The sequence below is a fragment of the Lepus europaeus genome, chromosome 1, assembly GCF_033115175.1.
Source record: "Lepus europaeus isolate LE1 chromosome 1, mLepTim1.pri, whole genome shotgun sequence".
NCBI classification, from domain to species: domain Eukaryota; kingdom Metazoa; phylum Chordata; class Mammalia; order Lagomorpha; family Leporidae; genus Lepus; species Lepus europaeus.
Window position 1 is genome coordinate 144463931 of NC_084827.1, and position 25060 is coordinate 144488990.

The window sequence follows — 25060 nt, forward strand, 5'->3', positions numbered from 1 at the left end:
TTCTGCAATAACAAACCTACTCTGGCAAAAATGCTCACCAGCCCATCCACAAGGTTCTCATGACCAAATCACCTTTATATAAAGTGGACAAATTTCATGGATTTCAAATTCACAGTTAGGAGCACAGTGATCCTTCCCACCCTACCCTCCCTCCTACCCATGCTCCCACCCTCCCTCCTCATTCCCTTCATATTCTATCTTTAATTTTTACAATAACATGCTTTCAATTTATTTGATAATCATAAGCTTAACCCTCCACCAAGTAAAGAATTCAACAAATAGCAAGAAGGAAAGAATTGTTCCTCAATAGTTGAGACAAGGGCTGTAAACAATAATCACATCTTAAAATGTCAGTTTCACTCAAATACGTTGCATTTTTTGGTACTCTATTAGTTACCACAAACCAGGGAAAACATAAGATATTTGTCTTCTTGGGACTGGCTTATTTCACTAAGTATAAGGGTTTCCAGTTGCATCCATTTTGTTGCAAAAGATAGGATTGAATTCATTTTATGGCTGAGTAGTATTCCATAGTGTTTCTATACCACATTTTCTTTTTTTTTTTTTCTTCTTCAATTTTTTTTTTAACTTTTATTTAATGAATATAAATTTCCAGTGTACAGCTTATGGATTACAATGGCTTCCCCTCCCCCATAACTTCCCTCCCACCCGCAACCCTCCCCTCTCCCGCTCCCTCTCCCCTTCCATTTGCATCAAGATTCATTTTCAATTCTCTTTATATACAGAAGATCAATTTAGTATAAAGATTTCAACAGTTTGCACCCACATAGAAACACAAAGTGAAACATACTGTTTGAGTACTAGTTATAGCATTAAATTACAATGTACAGCACATTAAGGACAGAGATCCCACATGAGGAGCAAGTGCACAGTGGCTCCTGTTGTTGACCCAACAAATTGACACTCTAGTTTATGGCGCCAGTAACCACCCTAGGCTGTCGTCATGAGTTGCCAAGGCTATGGAAGCCTTCCAAGTTTGCCGACTCTGATCATATTTAGACAAGGTCATAAAAGACAGAGTGAGGGTAGTAACCAATGATCCTAAGAGTGGCATTTACCAGGTTTGAACAATTATACAGCATTAAGTGGGGAAGAGGACCATCAGTACACACATGTTGGGAGTAGAGCCATTGGTGGTAGAGTAGAGGTTATGATTACAAAGGAATGAGGCCCAAGTGCACTAGACAGGGCCTAGAACAAAGGACAGAGTCATTATTAGAGGAGCTAAGAAAGGTGCTGTCTAAGCTACAATTAAGTTTTCTGATTGAGAGGCAAATAGAACCTGATAGAAGGGGCTTGATAATAATCTGGTGGGCTTTAGGCCTTGTAAATTCAGAGGCCCAGACCTATCTATCTCTTCACATGGGGTATATCCTAAGGGAGGTGTGAACCTCCTAGGGGAAGGCACTCTGTTGACTTTCATTACTTGGCTGGCCTGGGAGGAGAGCTGGCCAGGTAAAGGCAGGTGGCATCTCTAACAAGAAATTTACAGTTCTGCCTGCAATGTTGCTGACCCTACTTGGCTGTCCCCTCAGCTGCAGTGGTCACTTTGGAAGTTGGGCTGAGTGAAGGGCTTTTCAGCTTAGAGCCAATAAGATCTGTGGCTCTGACCTGGGCATCCTTCGACTCCAGGGCAGGTCCATTTCCAGTGATCCAACTCTTGGCAGAGCTGCCAGGGCTCTTCACAAGCTGACTTCTGCTGAAGCCCAGGCTTACCACATTGAAAGCCACTGCAGTGGACTGGCCTGTTTGGTCTCCTTGAGGGCAGATCACTGTACAGATCAGCCATTAATAGGCCTGCCACCCCTTGCTTCTGATGCCTAGCTTTCTTTTCCTCCTGGTTTGTGTTCAAGCAGACCAGAGGATGCAAGTCAAGGGAGTGCCCGTTTCCCATCTCTAATCTTCGGTGGCCTGAACTACAAGTCTATAGTCACAGGCATATTCTGTAGTAGTTTTTCTAAGGTAGACAATGCCCATGAGGAAAATTATATTCTCACTTTAAAACTTTCTTTCCCTTTGGTCTGAAAGGGAGGTTTTTCTACTTATTGTATACTTCGCTGATGGCGAAGTGAATCTAGCTATGAAATTATTATTTGAGTTCTTATTTTGGCTATGCTATTGCAGAAAAATGTTAGCCATCTCTTTTATAAGGTCTAAAGATTAAATTGTGCATCCTACAGATTCCTTCATAATAGAATTAGTTTCCTACCTTGAAGAGAATAGAGAAATGAAAGAACAAGTTGGGCTTAGAATAGAGAAATGAGGGAGCAAGTCCTAGATCGCTTGCTGACAATAGCAATATCACATGAATACTTAACAAACCGTTTCAACCATTAGATAACAACTTAAGAAAACATTTACCAGAAGGTCCAATGCCTTCTATAAATTTTAAGAATCATGTATTTGAAAACACCTCTTAAATATCTAACATGGTGTAGTTTGTTTAGCCAGTAAACCTAAGCACAACCGTATAAAATGTTTTTAGTTTCTTTCTACAAACAAGTCTAAAACATATGATACACAGATTCAGGTCCCACAAATTAAAATGTATCTTTGATTGATTTTAGCAGCTTAAATTAATGGACAATCTTTTCTATAAGCCATTTAAAATAAAACTCTTAATAAAATTTCCCCATGTGGACATACAATATGTACACACATATAATATAGCATAATAGACCAATATAGCAATTTTAATAATAGCTTTTAAAATCTTTAACTCTTTTTGTAGATTGCCAATGGATTTGAATTGCTTTTTCTTTTTAGTAACCTCAGTTAACCATACTTTCTCTCAGTTGGTACTGTTAATACATTATTGGCTTCATCTGTTTACAGAGCCATCCCAAAGTACTGAATACAATAAAAGTGGCTGGAAAAAGTCCATAGGAACCTATAGGAGGACAGCTAAACACAGAACCAACAACGCTTTAGTTTTATGAGCAGCAGATCATATATAACTGTGGATGACAAAAGACTTTAAGTCGCCATGTTTAAAATTATAAACTCATCAACCAACAAGAGGCACTTGCTTACTTCACAGTATTTTTGAAAGCACCTGTAGGATTTTACAAGTATTTAACCCTTTAGGCCTCTGAGGCTTTCTCATTAAGATAACTATCATGTCTAGTAACACAAGATCATTAGACTTTTTAATTCTCAAACATTTATATTAATAGCATTTTCCATTATAGAAACTTAAAGTCTGGTACCATGTCACATCTTGACAGTCCTTCTAATATACTCCGAATAGACTGATTAGTTGGTGTCTCTATAAGATGAGAGACATAGGTCCTTTGATTTTTTCAGTTGGGCCCAAACTGGAAAAACCAAAGTCCAGGATTTACTGGAAATTTTAGAGACCACATTGTTTGAAACTTTGATTTTTTGAATGCCTGTCAAGAATGCCAAGAAGGCTCAAGATCCAAAATATCTGGTTGAAATAAGATTTCTTAAAATCATGACATAACATAGACCAAATTTGATCATTGTTACAAGGTGATTATTCAAATCTTTGAAAATAAGCACATATTTAAATAACCCATAGCTCTTAATAAAAATTCAGCTGTTTTTGAACAATTAGAATTTAACAGACATCAAGAGAACATAATAGATTACTTTAACACATTGCTTTAACAGAGCATCAGAGTTTAATTCTATGTCAAAGAGAAATTGAGCTTCCTGTGATCTTTTGCTGTGAGGTTTCCTTCCTTTACCTTCTTTCATATTGGTGACCATGTTTCTGTGTTTCTGTGTGTAAGACATCTTTAAGCATCTTTTGCAGGGCAGGATGAGTGGCAACAAATTCTTTCAGTTTCTGTTTGCTATGAAAAGTCTTAATTTCACCTTCATTCACAAATGAGAGCTTTGCAGGATATAGTATTCTGGGCTGGCAGTTTTTCTCTCTTAGTACCTGGGCTATGTCTCGCCATTCCCTTCTAGCTTGTAGGGTTTCTGATGAGAAGTCTGCTGTGAGTCTAATTGGAGATCCTCTAAGAGTGATCTGACGTTTCTCTCTTGCACCTTTTAGGATCTTTTCTTTATGTTTCACTGTGGTGAGTTTGATTACAATGTGTCGTGGTGAGGATCTCTTTTGGTCATGTTTATTAGGGGTTCTATAAGCTTCCTGTACTAAGATGCCTCTGTCCTTCTCCAAACCTGGGAAATTTTCTGCTAGTATCTCACTGAAAATGCCTTCTAATCCTTTCTTCCTCTCCATGCCTTCAGGAACTCCTAGAACCCGAATGTTGGGTTTTTTAATAGTATCCTGTAGATTCCCGACAATATTTTTTAGATTTCTAATTTCTTCTTCTTTTCTTTGGTTTGCCTGTTTCCTTTCCTGTTCTCTGTCTTCTAAGTCTGATATTCTCTCTTCTGCTTCGCCCATTCTGTTTTTAAGGCTCTCTAATGTGTTTGTCATTTGATCTATTGAACTCTTCAATTCATTATGATTTCTAGTCACTATCAGAGTTTTTTGTTCCACTAGTTGTTTCATTTCATTTTGATTCCTCCTTAATATTTCACTTTCACAAGAGAGATTTTCTATCTTGTCCATGAAGGATTTCTGTAGTTCAAGAATTTGTTTTTGAGAACTTCTTAATGTTCTTATCAATTTTTTGAGATCCGCTTCTTGCATTTCTTCGATCTCATCATCTTCATAATCTTGAATTGGGGTGTCTTTTTCATTTGGGGGCATCATAGTTTCTTCCTTGTTCTTGTTAGCTTGGTTTTTGCGTTTGTTGTTTGGCATGTTGGAGATATTTGGTTTCTTCACTGTGGTGTTTTTTCTTGTTACACTATGGCTCTATATTAAGTGGACTGTCTGCTTTCAGTGGAGCCTTAGAGGCTTGAGATGAGTGTGGACTGAGAGCTGTGTTTGGTTCCTCAGGGTTGAGGGTGTGTCAAGGATGACACTCCCAGGTTAGGTGTGGTAAATCTCTCTTTGTTTTTTTGATTCAAAAGGGAAGTAATTCCGCACAGCTGAACGTAATTGGAGGTAGTTAGCAGGCAAATGATATACCCACAGGAGCCAGAGATCGGAAGCTCTTTCCCAAGGACCACACAGGGAATCTCTGCTGCCCTCAGTGTGGGCTCCAATTCTCCTGCAATCTCCCACTGGGTTGCCAAGTTAGATGCTAATCTCCTGTTATTTCACCCCTCCCCACAGAGTCAGGTTTTTCTGCTAGGCTCAGGACTGGTGCAGACCTGAGGTCGCCCTGCTTATGACGTATGTCCAAAATGGCAACTGCTCTGTCTTGCTCGCCTTTGAGAGGTGAGCAGAGAGAGAGAAACTTGTGTCCGTATCAGTCACTTTTTTTTATTTTTTTCTCTCTCTTCTAGTTAGCCTGGTAAACTTTTCCCCACGGAGTTTCAAGCCTCGTTCCCTCTAGCCTCCTGTTTCCGCTTGCCTGCTGGTATCTCGGGCTATGGAGGTTCGGCTCACCTCGCGTTCCAGCGCTGGTGCATTGAGTCTGCCGCTGGTGTCCCGAACTTGGGCTCCCACACTCTCCACGCAGGTCCACTGTGAATCACTAGTTCCGGAAGAGTTTCCTCTGCTGTTTCATCCCCTACTCTTCCTTGACCCTGCAGTATCTCCACTTATATTAAACTTTCTCTCCCCCCGGACTAAGTGTGCTCCCTGCCTATTCCGCCATCTTGCCGCCCTCCACCACATTTTCTTTATCCAGTCATCAGTTGATGGACATCTGGGCTGATTCCATCTCTTAACTATTGGAATTGAGCTGCAATGAACATGTATGTACAGATAACATGTATGTACATGTATGTACAGATAACTCTTTAAAGTTCCTAACTCTCAACACTGTTGCACTGGAGGTTCAGTTTCCAACACATGAACTTTGGGGAACATGTTCAAACCATAGCAGTCAGCACTCATGCCCTTCCTGGAGTGAAAAGTGATATTGCGTCAAATAGGATTTAGGGTTTGGGAGGGCAACTGTATTAGGACCAATCCGAGCTCTGCCATTTACTAGTTGCAGAGCCTAGGAAAGTTATCTAACTGCTCCAAGTGCCCCTTTCACCATCAAAAATGGGAAGCAATGCAGTGCCTTCCTCAGAGTTGTGAGGATTTAAGGATATAACCCATGCAAAGTGCTTGCCCTTAGTCAACTGACTGTAACTGTCAGCTGCTACAGTTACTTATGTTACTGTGACCAGTAAGTCAATTCACCCTAGACAGTTGTTTTATTCATTTATTCATTCAATAACGAGTTGCATTCAGCACCTTTAGGTACATGAGTGCAACCTTAAACATGACAGACATGGTAGCCCTGCTTTTGGTGGGGAATGAGGCCTCTTCCGTCAAGCTTCTCTTTGGCTGGAGTGCCTGTGTTTGCCACGAACAGCTTTTGGACTACAGTTTGATTTCCCCTGTAGAATCACCTACAGAACGAGAGCACCAGCCAGCATTTTCTGGACAGTCGGCTCTCTCCTCATAAATTAATACAATCAATCTGGTTCACCCATCAGTCTCGAGTTTGAGGAATCTCTAGGAACCAATCAACTCTAGAGCCCCACATGGCCAGGTTTCTGCTGGACTAGGGAGTGCCCGGCCTATGATGACGGTCAGCCCCCAGGGCCCTGTCTGACCCCTGAGCTCTTCACCTGGTGAAGCTCCCAGGCTTGGAAACTCTACCACGTGGGCTGGCACGTCCTGCTCTCATCAGCAGGCAGCTGGAGCCATGGGGGCCAGAGCCCTGTGCCTGGACCCCAAACACCTCCACCTTCGTCCAATGCTTCCCCATCTCATCTCCTGGCCCTGGGCAGGAAAGTCAGAGTGAGGGGTCTTGGACATTTCCCCGGATGTTTGACTGGAGTCAGCTGTACAATGTGCATGGAAAGGAAGGCACTGGTAGCACTAGGCAGAAGGCAGGTATAAGGGAACACTACCCTTAGGATCCCCCTCTCCTGCGCCCAGCATGCTGGCCTGTCTTGGGCAGGGCGTGAGCTGGGAGCCATGTGAATCTCTACTTCCAGCAGCAGAGAGGACCCGGCTGCTGGTGAGCTCAGTGTTGGCACTGAGCCATTGCTATGGGACCTGAGGGAACCAGTAATATGGGTGGAGTAGAGAACCACCTGCTAATGTCATTTGAAAGCCTTGGAACCTCCCTAGGCCTAAATAACTCCCACAGCTGCCTGCTAATTCCCAGTGTTAGTCACTGCTTAAGGGATGTTGTGAGTATATTATGTGAGCCAGCACATGATTGATCTGCCAAGGCACCAGATTAGCTACGGAGTGCATGAATGGGGGGAAAGTTATGTAATTCCCAGTTAAATCCTTTGATGGCTTTCTTTGAGCTAATAATAAAACTCACAGTCCTCTTACAGAGCTCATGGTGCTGAACTTTCCCAAGGCTCCCAAGCCAAGATTCCTGCACTCGGGCCTTTCTCAGCTCCTCGGTTAGGGCCCCCTTCCTCCGGGTGGATATGGCCCTCGCAGGTCAGCGCCCTGGTCGGGGCTCTGCTGCACAGTGAGATGCAGCGGCGTCAGCGTGGGAGAGGGCACCTTCCACACAGGACAAGGAAAATGAGTGTCCCCCTCGACACAGCTGGCATCTAACCCAGAGACCCTCAAGGGCAGGCCCCAGCCACCAAAAGGATGCATTGGAATCTCCTAGAAGGGCTGTGTGTACTTTGAAAAAGCTTTGGCTCCTGATCGCACTCTAAGTTCAGAATTTAGGGAAAATTTTTGGAAACCTGCTGTGTTTTTATTTGAAGTACAGAAGATCAGCTCCTTGGCATGAACCTAACTGGGAGTGTCAGCCAAAAAGCCAGCCCTTTCTCAGCCCCCTCCTCCTTTCGAAGCCCAGCAGGTGCTACCTGAAACTGTCTAAGCTCTGCCAGCCGCACCCACAAAATCCCTTAAGGCAAGTGCTCTCCAGGCCTCAGCCAGGCTCTCACCACGCACCACTATCCAGTTTGGCCAGCTTGGGGATTATTAGCTCCCTCCTCCAGAACGGAGCTCCCGCAGGCTTAGCCAGCTCCCAACACAAACAGAAACCGAGCTCTACCCAGAGCTCCGAGCTGCTCCGGGGCTGGGCAGGAGGCCTTCCTCCCGTGGGAAGAGTGGGGCCAGCTCAGCACTGGGTGGGAAGAGGCCAGAGGCTGCCAGCCTCAAATGATGCGTGTTCAGTCGGGGGGGGGGGGGAGGGGGCTTTGTTCAGAGAGCATTCCCTGAGCCCCTGTGTGATCAAGGAACTCAGCAGGCCTGAGGACGAAGTGAGGGATCAGGACTCAGGGCCCACTCTGCTTCCCTAGGGCTACCCACTGTAGGCTCCAGGATGGAAGGGAGGGGGAGCCTGCCCGTGGTTTTCTAAACCAGCTCAGGGAAGCAGTCACTGTGCCTAGCCCCTCCCTCCATGTCCCATGGACAGGGTGCCCTAGGGTAGATTTATTAAAAATCCTCTTTTTTTTTTTTTGTCTTGTTTACCCCCAGGGCCTAGGTGAGTCCGGAATGTTTCTGGGGTCTTCCGTATTCTTCGCCATCACTGACGCTGTAGCCGCAGCTCGCAGCGAGAGGGGCCTGCCCCCTGCCTTGGCGATGAACAGCCCTGCCACGCCAGAGCTCATCCGGATGGCCTGTGTGGATCAGTTCACGGACCTGGTAGGAAGCCTCTGGCTTGTCGGTGAAGCTCTGTAGCCCTTCAGTGATTCTCGCGGAATGGAGGGTGGGGGGCGCACGTCAATTGAAAAAGCACGTTCACAGCCCCACCAAGTAGAACGGCTTCGATGGGAAGAGGAAAGTCGCCTGTTGTTCTATATCCTGACAAAGGGCGATACAGATTTTGAAGGGTTGGGAAATGGCCCTTCCCATCGGAGCCCTGCAGACTTTAGGTGGAGGTGGCCCAACTGGCGATCCTCTTAGCTATGCAACCACAGTTAATGATGCAAGTTTCTGGCCCATGGAGTCCAGAGCCCAGCAGAGAGACAGCCCTGGGAAACAATGGTTACATACCACTCGCGGCTGGGGACTGCACTAGGAGGTGACACACGGAGCTAAGAGCGTTTTTCCCTACCCAGGCTGTTCCTGATGCTCTCTGTGTGCCCAGCCTGCTGCAGGTTCTGCAGAGCACACAGCAGGTTGCACTCAGCAAATGCTAACTGCATAGGAAAGGCAGGCTTGGAAACCGGGAGGCTGCGCTGGAGTCTCCGCTGTGCCACTGTCCGGTCATCAGCATGACCTTGACCATGTTGTGGACCCGTCTGTGCCTCAGCTGCCATGTCTGATTAAGTAGATAAAATATCCACCGGTTTTCTGAAAGCGTTTTGGCACAGAAGCGGCACGTAGTGACAGTTAAATAGGTGCTAACGGTTACTATGGCGATTGCTATTATCATCTCATTCCCCAACCACGCTTGGTGCTCCACTCGTCTGTTTTCTGCTCTTAGCCTGCACCTGTAGTGCAGAAGTGAGCAGAGGGAGATCTTGGGCTGAGTTAGTGGCGGGAGGAGACAGGCATCTGGGGTTTGGCAGAGAGGCCATCGCCTCCAGCCCATCACCCCAGCTCCTGAAACTTCCCCTAGCCAGCCGACCTACACAAACCTGAGGTGGTGAATAACAATGCATTCTAAAATGCACGTGAGAAAACTTAGCACAGGTCTGTACTAACGGTGCCTAAGCCAAATGGCAACCAGTCCATCATTAGATTGCGTGGGTCTTTTCCACGGTGTAAGCTGTTGCGCTCATTCCTCTTCAGGGGCCAAAACAAAGAAAGAGGGAGCAGAGAGCAGGTTGAGGGGCATACTCATCCATCTATGTAGCCAAGACCTTTTTTGGAGCACCCAAAATGTTGTGGCCAGGCACTTAAGCAATGATAAAAATAAGTCCGTCCGGGAGATCCCAGCTCATGGAGCTTACAGAGTAGTTACACTGTACACAGTGAAAGCAATGCAAACAGAAGCGGTTACAACAGACCCAGCCAAACACAGACCTCCGGAAGGGACAGGAAGGAGGTGACATCCTGCTAACGGGTGAGGTCTGGACAAGTGGACGGAGAGGAAAAGGAATTCCAGGTGGGAAAAAAATAAAGAAGCAAGACCATGGGGATCAGGAGGGCAGAGGAGCCTACTTCAATGTGTCAGTTTGTCCCCAGACCTTTTTTTTTTTCTTTTTTAAATTTATTTGACAGGTAGAGTTATAGACAGTGAGAAAGAGAGACAGAGAAAGGTCTTCCTTCCATTGGTTCATGCCCCAAATGGCCACCACAGCCAGCACTGCACCGATCCGAAGGCAGGAGCCAGGTGCTTCCTCCTGGTCTCCCATGCAGGTGCAGGGCCGAAGCACTTGGGCCATGCTCCACTGCCTTCCCGGGCCACAGCAGAGAGCTGGACTGGAAGAGGAGCAACCAGGACCAGAACCCGGTGCCCACATGGGGTGCTGGCACTGCAGGCGGAGGATTAACCAAGTGAGCCATGGCGCCGGCCCCCCAGACCTTTTGAAATACCTTCGGATGTCTCAGAAAGCAGATCATTCGTTTGGAGGGAAAGCAGACTATGAAAGGGGAAGTCTGCCGACAAAACTGGAAGACTGGCCTGGACCAGATCACAGGCAGCCTTGAAGATAAGTTAACGCCTTCAGGTTTTATTCTGTGGATCCGGCAGATCTTTGAAAGTGATTCGATCAAGGAAAGGAAGTAATGAGGAAGAGTAATCCGGCAGATTGTATAACACGAGTCAGTGTAGGAGAGGACAGTGGGGAAGCTCCTGCGGTAGTCACAATGGAGCAAGAACGTACTGGTTGTCAAGGAGAGGAAAGGCAGATTCAAGTTGCAGCACCTGCTGTCTGATAGCAGGGCGTGGGCCAGGGAGAGGGAGTGGAAGGAAAGTTCCAGGTGGTGCCAGGTGAGGTGGGAGGCAGTGGCGCCTTGAACAGAAGTAAGATACACAAGGAGAGCTGTTGCGAAGGGAGGTGGATTTGACTTTAGATTTATAGCCAAGGGGTTTCTCCAACAGGCAGTTAATACAAGATCGGCAAGAGGTCTGGCTTGCAAGGCGGATGAGTCATGAGTACAAATTAGTAATTAGAGCCGTGAACCTGGATAAAGCTCACCAGAGGGTGCAAGTGCAGAGAGCGAAGAAAGAGGAGAATGCAGGAAAGAAAGAAGGGGACAGAGAAGAAAAATGAAGGAGGAAAGAGAAGGAGTGAGCCAGGGGCTTCTCCAGGGAGGGTACCAAACGGGCCGGGGACCGAACACCGGGGCTGCAGTTGGCTCCAAGGCTCAGGGCACACACACAGCAGAGCTGTCTTCAGAGCCAGCCCCCGGGTGTGGAGGGAGGTTACCATCAGACAGAAATACGGCGAAGGGCCTGGAACTTTCCCACCCCTTGTGCACAGGCACCTACTTAACAAAACTCTGCTCTCTGGGGGCCCAGAAACCACACCATCCTCACCCCAACACAGATGACAGCACCCCAAATTCCAGGAGGCCTCCACCAAAGTGCCCCCAAACCCAGCAGTGCTGAGGACTGTGGGGAGTTGGGCAGAGCCCCCTCCCTGCGCCTCGCCATGCCTACAGACTCCCACTTGGCACAGGCAGGGTTGCCACCATTCTACACGTGCAGATGGGCAGGTCTCCCAATGGTGGAGGCCATGCGGGCAAGACCTCAGGGAGCCTCAGTGAGACACAGGTGGGATACAGAGGCCTTTCTTGAAGGTGAGGGAGGGAGTTGTGCAGGGATGGAGCCTTGAACTTGGTGACCCTGGGGGGAAATCCGTGCATGGACTGAAACTGTGGGCTTACCTGGCAGCCAAGGCAGCGTAGGAAGCTGCACTGCAAACGCAGGGCTAATCTAAAGCAGCTGGCCAGTTTGACTCGGGTTCTGCCCATCCCCAAACTACACATCCCAATGAATCCAAGCCTGAAAAACCTTGCACGTGGAGCTCCTGGCAGGTGAGGGTTTGCCCTCAACGGTTCTGCACTGCCCAATGCAAGCTCTCTGCTTCAACACCGAGACTTGAATGTGCCTCTTTTTCACCTGAAGTCAAACGGAGAGGGTGGCCGTCCCTTCCAGCCTCAGGCCGAGCCTCGAGAGACCTCTACAGAGGAGGAGGCCATGCACAGGGCCCCGAGCTGGGGAGGACTGCACAGCACTGCACATGGCGGTCCCAGCGCCACCACCTTGCAGTCGGCGGGAATGCAGGGACCCGGTGACCAGGACCAAGCGGCAGTGGCTCCTCAGTTCTTCCCACGGAAGATCTTGTGAAGAGCACAGCTGGTGTCTTGATGATCACAAGGCAAAGGTGCCCCAGGGGACACAGACAGGAGTTAAGCCCAGTCCAACTGTGGGGCCGTGCAGGCTTTCTCTCGCGGATTCAGCGGCTCCTAAACAGCATCTTGGTAGGAAACAGGGAAGGAAAGTTTTAAGGAATCCATTCTGTAAAGAGAAGTAGCCTAAATGGTGTCCAGTAACGTGATGCTTTTTCAAACTCTTCGAACAACTCAGAGTAAATCTCATTTTACAGCCCATCTGTGTGTTAGTATAATGCGTGTACAAACGGATGTATATTCTGTTTTCAAAAAATGAACGTCTCTTGAGCCGGCATTTGATACAGCGGTTAAGACATGTGTTAAGTCTCCCATCAGAATGCCTGGGTTTGTGTCCCACCTCCACTTCCCGGTCCAGGTTCCTGCTAACGTACACCCCGGCAGACAGCAGGTGGTGGCTCAAGGATTTGGGTCCCTGTCATCTTGTGGGAGACCCAAATTAAATTCCCGCTCCTGGGTTCAGTTTGGCACAGCCCTGATTGTTGCCGGTGCTTGGAGATGGAGCCAGCAGATGGAAGATCTCTCTTTGTGTCTCCTCTGTCTCCCAGATAAGTAAACAAGTAAAAATTTTAAAGGAAAGGGATGTTTATTCCTCTCCTGCCTTCTCAGCAGGTAAGAGTTTTGCTGAAGCAGACAGCTGTTGTGTCACTTGTAGGAAAAATACAATGTTGCCTTCCTGGATCCTGAGCAAGGACAAATACCTGCCAGTGTTTATTTGAGGGCGATCTGTGGCCTGGCTACCCGAGAATGTTGGACAAAGTATCTCACTGTTGCAGAAGGGCTGCCCTTGGCATTCAGAGGGCTGCTGATCCCTGGGCAGAACAGGGGAGTAGGGCAGGAGCCAAAAAAGAGCTTGGCTGGAGAGCCTGAGGTGAGGAAGGAGCAGCCCAGGATGGTAGGGACAGCTGCGTGCACTTGAGGAGTTCACTTGACACTGGCATTGCTAGATTTCTTCTTCTAGCAGGACAGTGAGTGCGCCATGTGTCGGAACCACTGTTCAGATTATATTCACCCTGTTTCCCTAAAGTAGACAATGAATTTGAAAAACCAGATAGCAATCCTTACTCTTAGAAAGTTTCAGCAACAAATGAGGTTGAACTTGAGCAGCGAAACCTTGATCTTTGAGTGCCTGCAATAACTTCCTATACACATCGCCAGAAAACTGCCGACAATTGTCAAATACTGGGCACACAAAACTGGGAATTCCATCGGCTGTGACTTCGCAGACTTGTAACGCCTGCTTAAAAGTAATGACGGTCCCTCCACCCCGAATTCAGCCAAAGTGACTGATAATTAAAAAGGTTCTCTAAGAATGACTGTGTTTTTTTTTTTAATCATGCTCCTTGCATATTTAAAGATTTAAAGCCAAGAAATATTCTGTATCTGCAGCCAATTAGGCCAAGCAATCTGGAAGACTTTTGTGGTGTGGTGTGGTATGGTGTGGTGTGGTGTGGTGTGGTGTGGTGTGGTGTGGTGTGGTGTGGTGTGGTCTGCTGTGCAGTGCCTGCCTAAAGTGGCCTTCTCGGTAGTGGGTGCAGCCTGCTGCTTGTGTGTGTTGCCCTGAGGGATTTTGGAGACACCTTTCCATCACATCTTCCTGTCTCTGACCTCAGGCTCTGCCCAGTCAGGGCTCCAGACACATATTTGGGGTACCATAGAAAAGCCCAGGGCGTGCCAGGCAGGAATCACAGTGGCCGACTCATCATGTCCATCTGCACTAACCTGCAGAGCAAAGGGTAGAGACTGAGGACCCATCCAGGGCCAAGTTCAAGTTCCCCGGCTGCCAGGAGATGCCCATCTCGGGAACTGGCTGCGCCAAGTGTAATGGGGATGAGTTTGAAGATGTGGTGACTGAGAAGCAGCTCATGGCAGGTGTCTGTGGGCTCAAACACACCCTCCGCTGTCCCCCGGGGAATACAGAGAGCCCTTCACGAGACAGGGTGCCCACCACACTGCACCTCCATGATCGTGGACCTGCCAGATCTTACTTCCTTTCCAACCAGCATAAAAATAAAATGTCTCTTAAGTGAGTTATACTACGAAGACATCATCTTGTGTTTTTGGTTTATCATGTACAAAGACTGAAAACATTGGGGTATCCTGTTTGATAAATACAAATTTACTTCTCAGATAAATGTTAAGCCTACTGAAAATTTGTGTATTCCAGTTATCCATCTGCAAGATTTCTCTTATTTAGAGGAAACACTGTTAAAGAAATGTGATAGTCTATCTAAATATAAATTCTATTTTATTTGGTGTGCTTAGCTTTTTTCTCTTTTTTCATACTGAATCTTTCTTCAGTTTCCAGTCCCCATTGTGGGTACCTGATTTTAAATATTTCATACTTTTGGGGATCTTTTTAAAATAAAAAGATGTCTTTTTATTTTAAAATAACTTTGTTAATTCAAAGTGAGTTTAGCTTTTTAAACAGCAAAAATTAACAGAAAGCAAAAACCTTAATTCTGAAACTTTAACAAATCTCACATGGGAAAAAATGTGCTGATTTTATAAGCCAATCCTTTGTTTTACATGCCATTTTTTTAAAAAATAGGTAGGCTGTACAAATTTTCAAATAATCATGTATAAATATGACCCAGTTAGAGAGTGTTCTCTGCCCTCCATAAATTCTCTTCTCAGTTCCAGTTTGATAAGCATTTACTTCCCACTTAAACTCAAGAATGTCAGCTTCTGAGCTGGGTCCAGCCTACTCATGTTAGTAGGACTGCATGGGAAATATTACTGATGTCAAGGATGTACAAACGTAGAAGATTAAACACAGAAAAACATTATCAAGTGAGTGTATTTTTCAGGATTTTAATGTGTTGATTCCCTAGATTTGCTGGCATATTTTTTTAAAACTGCTTCATTTCTTTTCAGCTAGAGCGAGTATTGTGCTGTTTAAGTTTCACCTTGGTTTATCAAAGACCTGGAAATTATTTTTTATGGATAGAAAAAATGATGAACAGCTTTTTAGAAAGGGAGAGAGCAAGCTTATTATACAAATTAAATCATTTTTGAGAACTAGATCCTTCCTTCGAAAAAGAAACTGTTTTGCTGCCAATTAGTTGTAGAGAGTAGTTGTAATTTTTTTTCTATTTTTAAACCATATTCCTTGTCTTTTTCCTTTCAGATTCCACGAACTGATTCTAAATGCTCTGAGCTGTGGTCCATCCCCATTGCCTGAAGTTTGGTGTTCAAGAAGAAAGGTTGATTTTCTGATGGATTTAAGGACTCTACCGGTCACTAGTATAAACTTCTATATTTAAAATATATAGAAAATTAGGGACAATTCTTTAATTTTAATTTTTACAAAATATCTTGAAATCTCAATTATATGTATAGGAAATTACATTTCTGAAGTCTCAACAAAATATGTTTATCTCAATGTAGTCATTACAGAATCTTTCAATAATATATAGTACCTCCCTGCTGATCATGTAAGGAAAATGAAGGCCTTGACCATATCGTTCCTATTCTGAGAAAAAAAAAAAATGAGAGAACAGAAAAGATTTTTTTGATTGTTTGCTAGTAGTTTGTGAAGCTTCTTATTTAAGACACTGTGTCTAAAAATTACTTTCATTCAGCTTTTATCATTAGTCTGCATCACACAGCAGGGTATAACAACAAATGATAGTCCCTGCTGACTATGAAGCAAATATTCACTTACTTTGTTAATCTACAGATTTGTTGACAGTTCATTGACTTTCAAAATTTTCCACTTATCAAGGAACCATCAATGCTCTCAACAAATTATCACTTCCTATGTCACCTCCTAAGATGATTTATAGGAGGGGAATTTAAGGAAACTGGAAATAATTCCATGAAACTCTTGGCATATTTGCCAGCATGACATCAACAAGGAAAGATTTAGCCTAGGCCGGTGCCATGGCTCAACAGCCTAATCCTCCGCCCAGTGGCACCGGCACGCTGGGTTCTAGTCCCGGTCAGGGCACCGGATTCTGTCCCAGTTGCCCCTCTTCCAGGCCAGCTCTCTGCTATGGCCCAGGAATGCAGTGGAGGATGGCCCAAGTGCTTGGGCCCTGTACCCCATGGGAGACCAGGAGAAGCACCTGGCTCCTGCCTTCGGATCAGCGCGGTGCGCCGGCCGCAGCGCGCTGGCCTCAGCGGCCATTGGAGGATAAACCAACGGCAAAGGAAGACCTTTCTCTCTGTCTCTCTCTCTCTCGCTGTCCACTCTGCCTGTCCAAAATAAATAAATAAATAAATAAATAAAGATTTAGCCTAATTCTGTTCATTGAATTTTCCCTTCTATGTCTGTGCTCAACATGAAAATTGGTTATATTTTATTGCTCAAAATAACTTGAGGTGGTCAGCACTGTGGCATAGTAGGTAAAGCCACCGCCTGCAGCGCCAGCATCCCATATGGCTGCCGGTTCCAGTCCTGGCTGCTCCACTTCCTATCTGGCTCTCTGCTGTGGCCTGGGAAAACAATAGAAGATGGCCCAAGTCGTTGGGCCCCTGCACCCACATGAAAGACCCGGCTTCAGATTGCCACAGCTTTGACCATTGCAGCCATCTGGGGAGTGAACCAGTGGATGGAAGACTTCTCTCTTTCTCTCTCTCTCTCTTTATCTGCCTCTGCCTCTGCCTCTCTGTAACTCTGCCTTTCAAATAAATAAATAAATCTGTAAAAAATAAATAAATAAAAAATAAACCTGTGTTAAGATGAGAATGGCCAAATCACTGCTATTAATATACCTCCTAGAGTAACTTCAGTTGGTATAAACATTCGGTATTTTTCATATCTAAAGCATATTCGAACATTGTCTAGTCTGGAGTCCTCTAACATATATGTTCCAATAGTGAACAGCACACACTAGCAGACTTCTTTTTGTCCGGTTTTTATATATACAGATTGCTTTATTGCTTGGGATTTCCAACAGGCTGAACTTGCCCACGGTGCCACCACAAGTCCACCTGACTCAATAAGTCTTCGGATTCCACTCGTTCCCTCTCACTTTTTCTCTCGGGGTGTCCTTGCATTGCGTTCCCACCATCTGTGGTGCAGGAGCAGCTTACATGTGGGTCAAATGAAAGGCATAAAGCGGCCCGGCTGAGCAGGAGTAGGAAACCAGGGCACTTGCATAGGACACAGATTCTCAGTCGTTTCTTGGGGGAACTAGAGCAATGAAAACACCAACACAATAGCAATATTTGTGCCACTTTCCAGTGTGCACAAGCATTCTCACATCATCCGACCCCTTGAGCTCATGGCGGCTGCAAGCTTGCCTCCCTGTACTGAATCCTTCTTTGTAAACTCGATCACATCATTACCTTCGGTTGTCAGTTTCTTGAGGCTGGGACTGTGTCTTGCATTTCATGAACAAACACACAGGCATAAACCACACAGAAATAGGCATTCTGAAACTAACTGTACAATGGTCCAGGGCTTCAAGTAGAAGAATTGCTGGATGTGATGATGAATGAGATAGTAAGGTTGTGAGGAAACCAGTGACCCCAGCAGACAGGACTGTAGGACAGTCCCCAGGGGATGGGGCCTGGACCCAGGAAGACTGTCGGACTCCTCCTAGGGAGGATTAATCCCGCCCAGAGCCCCCACACCCTGAACATGAATTTTCAGTGGCTAAATTGCTTTTCATGCTATTTATAGATTATATTCAATAATTTTTTCATTGATGTATATTTGTCCTATTAAAAACTTTTGGTATTATAATTTATAGACAGTCCAGATGTACAGGCATAAGGTTGAACATAATGGTTATATCCTAATTCTTTTTTTTAAAAAAAGATTTTATTTTGTTTTTTATTTGAAAGGCTGGGTTAAGGGAAGTGGGGAGAGCTTCCATCCACTGGTTCACCACCGAAATGGCCACAACAGCCAGGACTGGGCCAGGCCAAAGCCAGGAGCCAGGAGCTTCTTCTGGGGCTCCCACAAGGGTGCGGGAGTCCAGGGACTTGGGCCATCTTCCACTGCTTTCCTTAGGCACATTAGCAGGGAGCTGGATTGGAAGTGAAGCAGTCAGGACTCAAACCAGTGCCCATATGGGATGCCAACACTGCAGGCAGTAGCTTCACTCACTAAACCACAACCAGGCCCCTATATCCTAATTCTTGTTCCTAACTCTGTTTATTTGAATTTTCCTCTTTTTTCCCTGAATCAGACTTGTTAAAATATTTTTTCTACATACAAGAGGCAGAGAGAGAGAGCGCGCGTGAGCGCAAGTGAGCGAGAGAGTGAGAGAGCTCCATCTGTTCACCCCCTAATCCCACAATGGAACAACGGCCAGAACTGGGCAGGCACAGCTGGGAGCTGGGAACTCAATCCGGGTCTCTCACATGGGAGGCAGGGACTCAACAACTTGAGCCATCACCTGCAGCCTCCTGGGATCTACACTGGCAGGAAACTGGAAGCTGGAGCTGGAGCTGGGAGCTGAACCCACACACTCTGCCATGGAAGACAGGGAGGGGCTTCAACTGGCGTCTTAATCCTGGACAAAACACCTGCCCTAATATTTTTATTATTACATTGCTCAAGAAAAAAATGTGGTCTTATTTATCAATTCTACACTTTTTCTATTTTCTAAATACCTTTATTCTGTTATTACCTTTGTTATATACCTGTTCCTAATTTCTCTTGATTAATTTTTTCCCAACTTTTTGGGGTTGAAAGTTTAGTTCTCCTATTTGAAGTCTTTCTGGTTTAATGAAAATATTTAAAACTATGAAATTTCTCCCTTGAATATAGCTTTGCTTGCAGTGCATGGATTTTCATATCTTTCCACTGTCATTTTTTCTATAGCCTGAATTTTCTATTTGTATTTCTTCTTTAAGTCTGGGTTTCTAAACTTTTAAAAGTTACCTGTGATTCTGTGTCTTCTGTTTGCCTTCTAATCGTTCATTTCCAGTTAGAGTGCATTGCAATCACAAATGATTGTTTTAACAGGAAAACAAGGAAAAATGAAAGCAACCAGGCAAGCTAAAAAAAGACATGAGCATGAGAGAACAAAACAAAACAAAACAAAACAAAAACAAAAACCAAAAAACCAAGAACAAGGCACAGATGAAAAGAGGAAGCAGAAAGACCCGTGTGGCTGGCTGGAGCAGATGGTTGAGTTTGTCAGTGATGGGCTTTGGGCTTGGCAGCAGGTTTGGGTGGTTGAATAAGGCACATGCTGCAGCCAGAGTGAGGAGAGCAGAATGATACAGGGAGGGAGGGGAGCAACGGCAAGCGGAGAAAATTAGCATAGACGCTGATCCTTGGAGGAAGCACAGCTGCTCCTGGGTTGCCATGGCGGAGAAATGCCTGGCGTGGTCCCCCTGATGGTTCTCGTGTTGGACTTTAGGCTGCATCACCTTTTTCCCGTGCCGTGCTTTCATGTGTTAACTTCTTAGGTGAATTCAATCTTCTGTTCAGCTGGGGGAATGGATTTCAAGCCAGGAACCCAGTCAGGAACTCAGCCCGCTTACATGATGTTCCTCACACAGCGGTCATCTTTGAGTTCCTGTTCTGAGCAGCACTGGGCATGTGATGGTTACCGAGAATCACCGGCTTCTCGGCGTCTGATTTGTCGTCCACGTGTGTGCTCATTCCCCTCTCGCTGAGCAGAAGGCAGCCGCTCCCCCTTCAGAAGGAGAGCGTGACCAAGGTGGCAGTCCGTCCCAGCCAGAAGAAAACCCCATCCGTCCACCGTCTACCTGCAACTGCCACACTCACACTCACACTCACACACACACTCACACTCACAGGGGAGCAGCGAAGCGGGCAGGTTCCCTGAGCCTCTTACTAGCCAGCTCTTTCAATAGGAGACTTTAATTCGTGAAACTACCCAGAAATTTTGTGGGATTCACAAATCTTCCAGGAGGTGCTGGTCGAGAGCGGCTGCCAAGGAACACACTGAAGCCAGGCTGTCTAGCTGTGAACCCTGTGCCCAGTATGGCCTGCAGCGCTGCATCCCTCAGCTTTTCTGCTCTACAAATGGGGCTTAGCATAGTACCTACCGAGGAGTCCATTTGGAGGATTAAATGAGCCAATGCTTAGGACAGCGCCTAGCACGTAGGATGCAGGCAATTAAAAAACTCTCGGTATTGTTATTCTGGAATGCCTGTGTCCTCATCAATGCACAGTGACGGATAATGCCGGCCCTACAGAGAACACGGACACGGGATGTCCGTTAGAGCAGCAGCAGCATAGACTCCTTTGCACTAAAGAATAAAACAGCCATCCAGACATTTGTGAAGCACATTGGAGAGAAGCCAAGACTTCAGTAGCAATAAATTGGTAGGGATTTCATAAAGATTTTTCTCTTGACTTGTGCATGAGCAGAGGCTAAGATCTGTCTGTAGGGAGCACTAGGAACCCTGAATTCATTTCAGGGAGTCATGTTAACCTGGACCACCCAGAGAGGCGGTCCAGAGGCACACAGGCTGTTCTTCCAGCCACACTGTTTAGATTTATAATCAGTTTCTTAGAGAAGAAGAACAGGATGTTACTGAAAACTCTGTCCCTGGCCTTGGTGCCGAATCTAAATAACAAGGATTGAGGGTAAGGGAAAAAGAAAGTTTAACCTAGAGACAGATGAGGATAACAGCAGATAATCTCAAGAGTGGCTGTCCTACTTAGTGAGGATGCGCTGGGGCTGGGATGCAGAGAAGGGGGCGGGCTTCACAGGGGATACGGGAGAAACAGCACATCTTTGGGGTAGCTGGGCTAAAGGCCCCCGTGGCTCGGCCAGGCACCAAACGCTGGCCACAGCATTGCAGCTCAGTCCTTGAGGAGGTCTGCAGGTGGAGGGAGCACCCCTCTCTGTGACCTCTGTGACTGGGCTGCTCTGTTCTGGCTGCCTGAAAGAGAAGTCCAGATAAGAGTTAAAGCATCCCCACAGCACAGACGAAAGGGGAAACCAGCGATTTAGCCTTGAGCAGAACATAGCACGGTGCTTTGAAATGGCAGCCTGAAAAAACCTCATTTGGCCAGAATTAGTGAGAGCACAGCTGTGCACAGTGGGAATCTGCCTCTTTGCATTTGGTTACAGCAAGAACCAACTCCCGTAGCAGTATGTCACCTTGTACCCAGTTACGTATTTGGCACACGAAGGGGTAGCAAAACACTCCGATGTCTTCCATGTAAGGACATCATTACAGTGTGGACTCCGTCGCTCTTGTTTAAAGCTCTTTTTGTCTAAAATGTGTAAGGTCCTAAGTGAGGTAGGTATTATTCTGGACACTGGAGACACATAGAGAGCCAGGGATACAGGCCTTGCCCCCATCCACTTCCCAGCAAGCTGATAGGAGAGACAGACATCACCCAAATGTCATTGCAACCTCGGCTAAATGCCAGGAAGAAAAGCAAGGGGGTCAGTGAAGATACTATCAGGGAAGTGTTTGATTGGGGGGTTACAGACGCCTTCCTTGAAGAAGCGACAGCAATGCCATGCCCTGGAGGCTAAGGTGGCACTGACCGGAGGTGGAGCTGCAGAGACGGTGCTGGCCAAGGAATAGGGGACTTGAAGGTGTGGCGGCCCAGGAACTGGGAAGGCCTGGACTGGGAGCATGTTCAGATGGATGGAGAACCTGCAGGGGGCAAGACTGGGCCCCAAGACCACGTGGGCCATGGTGGCATCTCTATTTTCTCCTAAACACATGCAGATCATGGAAGAGATTTGGGCACAAGAGTGAGATACTCCAGTCCTGTTTTTTCATGGGACTTCCCAACTGCAGTGCAGGAGACGTGCTTGAGAGACTTGAAAGAAAAGTGCTGTCCATCAGGGAGGCTTTCAACCTGACCATTGAGGTCAAGTTCACAATGAGTGCACCCGAATGCCAAGACTGCTTTGCTGTATCCAGTCCTAGAAGCTCCCCATGCTACACACTGGTACCCAAACCAGAGAGGAGATCAGGGAGGTGAAGTTCCTCAAGCAGGCAAGCTTTGCTTTTGCCCTGTCTAGTCCATGTGAGGGCTAGAGAGAGGAGGGGAGCAGGAGAACTCCCCTCTCTCATCAGTCTTTGCCCTGTCGCAGATCCAGAAGCCAAGAGTCTTCGGAAACAGCCTGTCGCATTGCCACGACGATGCACAAAGCACTCATAGAGATGCCCCTGGCTGAGCTCAGCTGGTCTGGGGAGAGCCAGGAGCAGCGGGAGCACAGGGAGCAGGTGCAGCGCCAAACGGGTCTGGATGCTGCGTGGGCTCCACCCAGCCCCGGGGGCTGCTGCAAGAAGATCCCATTCTCAGGAGCAAGGCAAGTGGGGCCACGTTGTCCAGCCCTTCACGTAGAGGTCTGCATCAGCTCTGGGGGTAGGTAACAACCTGGTGGAAGAATGTTCCAGAATACTCCAGCCACTCGGTGGCAGGACTGAGAGCTCCATTCTTAGAGATGAACCAAAATTCAGACACGCCAGAGTCGAGTACAGATGGCAAAGTACACACAAAAGCTGCGGACCGTTTGAGAAAAGCAATAACTGCTAGATCGTTCTGTGTGGATTTTCTGTCTGGGAGTTCTGGTTGCTACACATGAACATGTGGCAAGTGTGTGTTTAAATAGGGGGTGTTTTTAGATGTAAGGGGATAGGTAAGCCCACAAGGAGGTCTCCAGGCAGCTGAGCTCCCAACACAGCCTGAATATCCAGGGAAGTGAGAAGTCTGGAGTTTTACATCTTTGGGCAAACAACAGCCAAGCCTCCTGATACCTCCAAAACTCAAGAAATACCTGACTCCAAGTTGCAGTGGCTGGGCTTTCCATGCTAAGAGGGACAAGGGCATCACTGGATTATTACAAACTTAAGCAAAGCCCCCTAGGGGCCCCAGCAGGGCCTCTGCTATTTCAGAATGGTGGGTCCTATGAACACACATTTCTATTCAATACTGCAGCTCCACGTGCTTGAAAAAAAAACCTCAAGGTAGCCTGGGCTTGGAACTGCCAACACAGCTCAGGAGGGTTGTGCTGGATTTTTTCACAAAAGATGTCCCGCCTGTGGCAAAACTAAGCCAACCCAGCCCATGACTATGAGGCATCCATGGTCAGGCCCCATGATTTTTGAAAGATTAATGAATAAAAGGTAGGGGATAAATTGCCCTTATCTTCAAAAACTGCAATAGTCTTTATTTCAGTGCAATAGCAACTCTACTACTCTGTCAAGATAGACTATTCCAGGGAACCTGGGGATGATTTTCTATTCCTCTGAGCAGTTCAGGAAACAAGTCCTGCAAAATTCTAAATAAGAATTTCATGGGTCAGCGCTGCGGCATAGAGGGTAAAGCTGCTGCCTGCAGTGCTGGCTTCCCACAAGGACGCTGGTTCAAATCCCAGCTGCTCCACTTCTGATCCAGCTCCCTGCCAATGCCCCTGGGAAAGCAGCAGAGGATGGCCCAAGTGCTTGGGCGCCTGCACCAGAGTGGGAGCCCCAGAAGAAGCTTCTGGCTCCTGGCTTCAGATGTGCCCAGATCCAACTGTTGCAGCCATTTAGGGAGTGAACCAGTGGATAGAAGACCTCTCTCTCTCTCTCTTTGCCTTTCTTTCTCTCTGTGTAACTCTGACTTTCAAATAAATAAATAAATCTAGAAAGAAAGAAAGAAAGAAAGAAAGAAAGAAAGAAAGAAAGAAAGAGAAAGGAAGGAAGAGAAAGAAAGAGAAAGAAGGAAAGAAAGAGAAAGAAAGAAAGAAAAAGAAAGAAAGAAAGAAGGAAAGAAGGAAAGAAGGAAAGAAGGAAAGAAAGAAAGAAAGAAAGAAAGTCAGCCTGAGCATTGTTCGGTGGCTTGGTCTCATTGCTGCCGTAAGAGCCCTGTGTGCAGGCCATGCTTTGATGCCCAAAGCATGGGGAAAGCAGTTGCAGAGGGAAGCCCATCAGCCAGCCGCTCACCATGTCACCCCGCCACAATAGAAACACTCAGAGGGGATGAGGCTGGGCACGGTTGAGGCAACAGAAAGGGGAGCGTGCAGCTTTCTTACCCAGCTGGTGAGGGCAGAACCTAGATTCTCAAGAGAGAATCTAGCAAAGGAGGCATCCAACAGTCCAAACATCCAACAGTCACTTGTCATCTCCATTTTCATGTTTCTCAGGCCTCTTGGACTTCACACATCCAAATGGAACTCTCGATGGAAAAGATAGACATAGTCACACACCTGTTCAGCCAAGTGACTCCTCTCGCACACACACCCACTTCTCACATCCACTCTGCCAGCGTGACCCCTGCCTGATTCCTCCCCACTCTTACCATAGTCCACACCGCACACAATAGAAATGTCACTCTTAACTGAGCCGCTGTCCTAACACCTCATTCTCTCGGGCGCACCGGGCCCCCGGCCTGCCTTCTCCACACAGCAGCCGAGGCAGTTTTTTGCAACTTAATTCACCCTCTGCTCAAAACCCTGCACTGACCACAGACCACGTGCAGAAGCCTTGGCTGAGTCCTTCCTTGTGCCTGCCAGGTGTCCTGGCATAAGCGGCCACCGACTTCTCCTCTGGCCTCCTTGCCTGCCCTCCCTCCCCTGGAGCAGCAGTGCCTTCCATTGGACAAGTTGCTTAACGCCTCTGGCTCTCGGTTTCCTGGTCTGAAAAGCTGCTGCAGCAGCTGCCGCTCCTACACTGAGCCGTAGTAGTGTTAAAGCGCTCCTGGGAACGGGCTCCAGCACATGGGAGCCTGTGCTTCTGTTTGTGATCGGAAATAATTTTATGTCTTTAACGCTTCCATTCAACAAAATGAGTACAAAAATAAAGATTAAGGAACAAGAATACACACGTGGGTTGCTAGAACTGAGTTTTCAAGACACACTTTTATGAAGC

At 46.6% G+C, this 25060-nt stretch overlaps 1 protein-coding gene and 1 pseudogene across 1 annotated transcript in view; both read left to right on the top strand.

Annotated features, from left to right (window-relative positions):
- LOC133767119 (aldehyde oxidase 3-like) overlaps positions 1 to 15578 on the top strand; it is a 136162-nt gene extending 120584 nt beyond the window's left edge. Inside the window, exons 34-35 of the mRNA XM_062201333.1 lie at positions 8474 to 8641; positions 15432 to 15578. Coding sequence (XP_062057317.1) covers positions 8474 to 8641; positions 15432 to 15485 — 222 coding nt within the window. The 3' untranslated portion in view covers positions 15486 to 15578. The remainder of the gene's footprint in view (positions 1 to 8473; positions 8642 to 15431) is intronic.
- LOC133768615 (small nucleolar RNA SNORA70) lies at positions 13685 to 13883 on the top strand (annotated as a pseudogene).
- Positions 15579 to 25060: the final 9482 nt, after the last annotated feature.